Source organism: Bubalus bubalis, chromosome 2, assembly GCF_019923935.1.
Source record: "Bubalus bubalis isolate 160015118507 breed Murrah chromosome 2, NDDB_SH_1, whole genome shotgun sequence".
Taxonomy (NCBI): Eukaryota; Metazoa; Chordata; class Mammalia; order Artiodactyla; family Bovidae; genus Bubalus; species Bubalus bubalis.
In genome coordinates, this window is record NC_059158.1 from 21,594,658 (window position 1) to 21,601,705 (window position 7,048).

The 7,048-nt window shown below is 38.4% G+C and overlaps 1 protein-coding gene across 1 annotated transcript; it reads left to right on the forward strand.

The window, feature by feature from the left end:
- The first annotated feature begins 2,694 nt into the window (after positions 1–2,694).
- On the forward strand, positions 2,695–3,825 carry LOC102412970 (olfactory receptor 2B2-like). The gene has a single exon (XM_025263286.3). It carries the CDS (start codon positions 2,863–2,865, stop codon positions 3,823–3,825), a length of 963 nt encoding a protein of 320 aa, XP_025119071.3. The 5' UTR covers positions 2,695–2,862.
- Positions 3,826–7,048: the final 3,223 nt, after the last annotated feature.

The following is a 7,048-nucleotide window of genomic DNA, read 5'->3' on the forward strand; positions in this document are numbered from 1 at the left end:
GAGGGAGAGGGGTCAGTTGATTAAAATAAAATTAACTGATTCCCTCTACCGTAATCTTCCATAGAGAGGACTTCCTTGACTGAGTTTCAGGAAGTAACATCCTATCTAGGATCAGTCAGGAAAGGACATTGCCCATGTGAGAGAAGAAAATACATGCAATGTCCTCCATGATGCGAGACCTCCTGAGCAATAATATAAGAATTGTGTCACTCTGCAATATTACATTTAAAGAGATACTGCACCTTATCCAAACAGGAATACTGAGAATGAAAGTGGCTCTATTACCAAACTGCAAGCACAGTAGGAGTAACCGCAGCAGTCCTGGGTAAACTGGGGCGTGCCATTCACCCCAGTTACATGGACTAGAGGGGATCTGTTCAACACGTGTGCAACTCAAGGAAATTATGGATTGTGTGAAATCTCTCCACTGAGGCCATTTATCCTGTTTAACCTGCTTCCTCCATTCCTTGGCAACATTTTTTTTTCCCCAATAAAATTCAAAATGCCCTTCACCGCCCCTCCCCCCATCCATCCCTTAGAAAAACTCCTTGCAGATTCAGATATAATTTTAAGAAAACATGAGGAGTTTAAAAAATTAATTTTCTTGCAAAGATCTGCACCCTGATGAGGATCAAAGTATTAAACTAAAGCAATGCTGCTCTGAGAGTTAAATACAGCGAATAAATTGATATGTGTGTGTGTGTGTGTGCCCTCAGTCCCTCAGTTGTGTCCAACTTCTGTGGCCCCAAGCACTGTAGCCCACCAGACTCTCCTGCCCATGGAATTTTAAGTGAAGATTTTTTTTTTAATGTTAAAAGAGTAATGTCTCCTTTTTAAAAATTAGAACAAAAAAAAACACATAAATTTATAAATAATTCTGCTTACTCTCCACCATCCCCATTTCTCAGGAGTAACACTTTCTTCTGTATACTTCAAGGTAATTTTAAATTTATGTATTAGAACCTTTATGCATGTATGTGTAAAATACTGTTTTATAAATTGATAGAATTATGCTATACAAATGTTCAGTGACTACTTTTTTTCATTTAAAGACACATTTAAACATCATTTTACGTCTATATCTATGACTATGTTTCTCAAAGTTTTTGTCAAATGAGAGCAAGGCCATTTTTAGGGGACTAGTAGTCCCAGAAAAAGTAGAACAAAATTAAAATACACATTGCTATCTTTCAAATGAACCTGAATAATCATGAAATTTTGTATTATGATATTGATAAAATAATAAAATAATTTAGAGGGTCCTGTTAAGATTTCTTCAGGATGAATACATGTTTAGCAGGTGGAACTGACATATCAGCAGTTTTAGGAAATTCAGGGCGCTGAATAGCTTTTGCTTAAAACATCTCAGGAGGGCTTCCTGTGTGGCTCAGAGGTAAAGAATATGCCTGCAATGCAGGAGATACAGGAGATGCAGGTTTGATCCCTGGGTTGGGAAGATCCCCTGGAGGAGGGCATGGCAACCCACTCTGCTATTGTTGCCTGGAGAATTCTATGGACAGAGGAGCCTGGCAGGCTTACAGCCCATGGGATCGCAGAGTCAGACATGACTGAAGTGACTGGGCAAAGTGTCTCAGAGTTCCCACATCACTATCATACTTTGACTAACATAACTGTGTTTCTATGTGCCAGGCACTATGCCAGCCAATTTTCACTGAAAAATCACATTTATACTTCACAGCAGGTGGTTACTAGGATCCTTACTTTGAGGGTTGATAGTTTGAGGGCTAAGGAGGAAAAAGGAAGGTGAGTTTTCAACTGGCAGAACCATCTTTCACTGGTAAACTTGGAAAATTTGTAGTTTTATAAACCATAAGTAACTCCTCTCTGAGCAACCTCAGAGACCTTGAAACACTCTAACTTCTTTCATCCACACGGCTCTGTTTCTAAGGGCCAGGGTCTAGACTAAACAATGTGTGTACATGTTTTATATCAAGACAACCTAAAAAGGCAGGATTATTTTCACAAGTGAAGAACATGAAGATCAGAGGATAAGAAACATTCCCAGTGTAATGTAACTAATTAGTCAAGGTAGCCTATGAGCCCAAGTCTAGTTCCAGATTATTAAATAATCCCTTATGAATTCTGAGCTTCTCAAATAAAAAAAATATATATGTTCTCAGTTGTGTCCATTATTGATACTTTCTACATGTTCTTTTGGGGGGGAGGGGTGTGAAATTTACACAATTTTAATTTACACAATTTTTAAACAGGGAATCTCATTGGCATTAGGAGAAAATAGATGTCGATTGGGGTAAAGAGCTCACCTGCCAAAGAAGGAGACGCAGGAGATGTGGGTTCGATCCCTGGGTTGGGAAGGTCCCCTGGAGGAGGACATGGGAACCCACTCTAGTATTCTTGCCTGGACAATCCCAAGGACAGAGGAGCCTGGCGGGTTACAGTCCATGGGGTCACAAAGAGTTGGACACAACTGAAGTGACTCAGCAGGCATGCACAGAATGAATTCAAATGGCAGGAACTGTGTCTATATCTATCTAATAGTAGGTACCCAGGGTAGAAAAAAGTGAGAACAATGAATTTACAGAATAACAAAAGATCAAATTTTGATATTTTATAAAGAATAAGTTCTATGAATATGGAAATTGATGATACTTTAAAATTTTTGAAATTTATTTTGCTAATACACTTAAAAATAGAAACACTTGAAATACTTGGAAAGATAAATATGTATATTTTTGTCAATATATTTTCACATTATTAATAGCATCATTCTATAAGTTTATACAAACTATTAGCAAAATGCTTATAACTAACTGACAGTAAATAAATGTGCTTGTTAACTTACTTTTTATATTCCAGAGAACCAAGAGCTGATCATTTAACATGAATAGGATCAATGAGAGTGTCCCCCAAGAGTTCATCCTCTTAGGTTTCTCAGATCGACCATGGCTGGAGCTTCCACTCTTTGTGGTGTTCCTGATTTCCTATATCTTGACCATCCTGGGCAATCTAGCAATAATTATTGTGTCCCGTCTGGATCCCAAGCTCCACACCCCCATGTATTTTTTTCTTACCAATCTCTCACTCTTGGACCTTTGCTACACCACAAGTACAGTTCCACAAATGCTGGTAAACATATGCAGCATCAGGAAGGTGATTAGTTATGGTGGCTGTGTGGCACAACTTTTCATTTTCCTGGCTTTGGGTTCCACTGAATGTCTCCTCCTGGCTGTCATGTCCTTTGATAGGTTTGTAGCTATTTGTCGGCCTCTCCACTACTCCGTCATCATGCACCAAAGGCTCTGCCTCCAGCTGGCAGCTATGTCCTGGATTAGTGGCTTCAGCAACTCAGTATTGCAGTCCACCTTGACCCTACAGATGCCACTCTGTGGCCACAACGAAGTGGATCACTTCTTCTGTGAAGTCCCTGCTCTGCTCAGGTTGTCATGTGTAGACACAACAGCAAATGAAGCTGAACTATTCTTTATCAGTGTGCTATTCCTTCTAATACCTGTGACACTCATTCTGATATCATATGCTTTTATTGTCCAAGCAGTGTTGAGAATACAATCAGTGGAAGGTCGGCGAAAGGCATTTGGAACATGTGGCTCCCATTTGATAGTGGTGTCTCTTTTTTATGGCACTGCTATCTATATGTACCTGCAACCACCATCCCCTGCCTCCAAGGACAGGGGAAAGATGGTATCCCTTTTCTATGGAATCATCACACCCATGTTGAACCCCCTTATATACACACTTAGGAACAAAGATGTAAAGGGCGCATTTAAGAGGCTGATTGCAAGGATTCTCTTAATCAAGAAATATCCAAGTAATAGGCCTTGTTAAAGCCTTGAAGTTTACTATTTTAATAATTTAATAAATTTAATAAAATTAATTTAAGTTAAATGAAATATGTTGAAGTTGCTTTAGTCTGACTACTGTTAGAACTATTATCATGAACTTCTTCAAATAAAATATCACTGACAAAAAATTACACGTATTTCCTACTGTCTACCTATAGTCATTGCACAAGTCCTGGTGCATTATGATCCCCTAAAATAGTGTAAGCTTGAAATATTTAAAGTCTCAGGCTTTATAACACTGGCTTGTGTACTTGGTAAAGATTCTTAAACTTCTGTGAGTCTAGAATAAAAGCTTAGGAACCATAACATTTTTATACACATTCAAATATGCTTACACACACCACAAATATTTTCTTAATTACAGGAGACAGAACAGAAGTCCATAAAGCCATACAAAGCCCCCTCCTCTTATAGATATACAGTTAATGATAATAGCTTAAATTTTAACACTATTCCCACATCAACACAATATTTGGGTTCCACAATGATTTTACTTCTACAGTTTTATCTGGATCTTCTCTCATGTCTATACTTTCCATTTATCCTAAATTGAAGTATCTTATCCTATTCCATCTACCAAATAAATTTGTAGCTACATTTTAGACCTGAATCACACACTCTTTATTGGAATTTTTTTCATGATTCCCCTACCATCTATGTTATCTGTCTCCTTTTAATCCCTAAAGCAATTAGAATCTAAATCATAAAACTAGCACAGTATATAATGACATTCATTGCTTATTCAATGCACTTTTCTTATGTGAGAAGAAAACCTTATGTTATCTCCCTTAGGTACCATAGATTATAATTTATACTTCTTCCACATGGCCTTCAGAGCTCATCAAAGTGCTGAGAAAAATATTTGCACACTGTGAGTTGGTTTTTGACTGATTTAATGAATAGCTGGCGTGCTGCAATCCATGGGGTCACAAAGACTTGGACATGACTGAGTGACTGAACTGAACTGATGAATAGTTCCACTGTAATAACTTTAACTGCTTCTCTTTCTAATTACTTCTTCTACTAAATCCAAAAACAGAAAATACAGTAACTAAGAAACACAATTAGCTTGTTTCCTTTGAACACCTTACAGTAACAAGGTACATTTCTGCCTCAGTGTAATTTTCTGACACATCATGCTGCCAAGTCGCTTCAGTCGTGTCCGACTCTGTGTGACCCCATAGACAGCAGCCCACCAGGCTCCCCATCCCTGGGATTCTCCAGGCAAGAACACTGGAGTGGGTTGCCATTTCCTTCTCCCTGACACATTATGGTAGATCTTAAAACTTCAACCTGCATCAAGACCACCTGGAGGGCTTTTAAAATCCAAGATCCCTGGGAGTCAACCCACCTACACTCCTAGAGTTCTAAAGTAGGAGGTCTGGAGGGAGGGGCTGGGAATTGCATTTCTAATCAATTCTCAGGTCGTGCAGATCAGGGACTGCACTTTAAGGACTGCTGTGCTAATGGTTAAAATGAATAAAGATGTCTTGCCAGTCCTGGAGCTCAGGGTGGGCCACCTCCTAAAATATCACAATGGCATTATTTTGAGTTGAAGTTGCTTGAGAAGCAGCAGATACAAGGAGGAAACTCTGACCCTCCTCTTTCTCCCGGAAAACAGAGAACAAATCTCTCATGTGAAAGGTATACTCCCCACATCTGGAGGTAGGAGGACACCCTGATCACCGCAGATAGAGAATTTAAGCTGAGAAGCCAGTATAAACCAACTGTTGTTAATTAAACATACAAATCACCGACTTCTGTTCTAGGATTCACATTTTGAGAGATACATATATTGTAAAACCAAAATGCCTCTGCAGAATAATGACTAGAGAACTGAGGAATCAGAACATCATGTCTCTTGAAGAACTACTGAAGGCCTAGGTTTACTTAACATGGAGTGAAAATGCTTTGTCAATGTTTGATGAAATAGTTCTCTTCAGGCATATTAAGGGCAGTCATGTAGAGTATTGTCTGTTCTGTGAAGGATAGGATTCATATTAATGGGTAAAAATAAAGTTGGTATTATATAAAAAGGGATTCACAACAAAATTTACATTATACCATGATGAAATAGTTACATTTCTGGCAATATGGGAAAATGGAAATCTATATAAAATAGAGACTCAGTTAGTCTACATAAGGCTTTTCCTTTTTAAAACATGCTTTATAAATTTTCTGTAGTTAGATCACATGTCATAACCATCTGTGAATCACCAAAGAATAAATGTAGACACAGAGAAAATGATAGATATAACCAAGCCTTTAGAAAAATGTCATGTAGAAATTGATTCTTGTGGCTTCTAAGGGAAGAGTTAGGTGGAAGCTACTGTGATTCAATGTATAAGAGTCAACACCGGAAAAAAAAAAAAAGAGAGAAAGAGAGAGAAGTTTAAATGAATAAATATCTCTGTGGAGACAAGATTTTCAGTTCTAGAGGGAATTGGACTACATGACTTATAAGATCATTCCTGATCCAGGAAGTCTGTGGCTAAGTCAGTAAGAATTAGGAGAATATGATTAGATATAAAAAACAACCTCCTGAAGATAAAATTTGCGATATAATGGAATATATAAATAAAGGAGACAGTGAAATTTATTCTTTCACAGTTCTGGAGCTCAAAAGTCTAAAGTCAAGGTGTCAGTAAGGTCATGCTCCCTCTGGAAGCTGTGTGTCGGGGGAGGGGGGGGTGGGGGGGGAGGGGTAATTGGTGGGATCTTTTCCTTGTCTTTTTTGCTTTCTAGTGGCTACTGGCATGCTTATGTCCCATCACTCTCAGTTCTGCCTCTGTTTTCATATCTCCTCCTCTGTGTGTGCCTCAGTCTAATCTCCTGCCTTTCTCTTATAAGGACACATGCAATTTTAGTATATGTGCTGCTGAAGCGAGCACTAAGGACACATGCAATGGCAGGTAGAGTCCACCCAGGTAAACTAGCATAAATTTCTCAACATCCTTGAGTAATTACATCTTTTGCTACTGAAGGTAACATCCAAAGTTCTGGAGATTATGAGGTGGACATATCTTTTGGGAAGTCATTCAAGCTACTACATTGTCTATAATGTTCAGGGTGATGTAGCCCATCATGCCATGAAAAATGAAGAGTAACAGTAGCTTCTGAAGATTTTCTTCATTAAATGTGTTGAGTGGTACATGTGGGAGAGTTCCTCCTTTATTGCTTCTTTTTACATTTTTTTATTTTTTGGC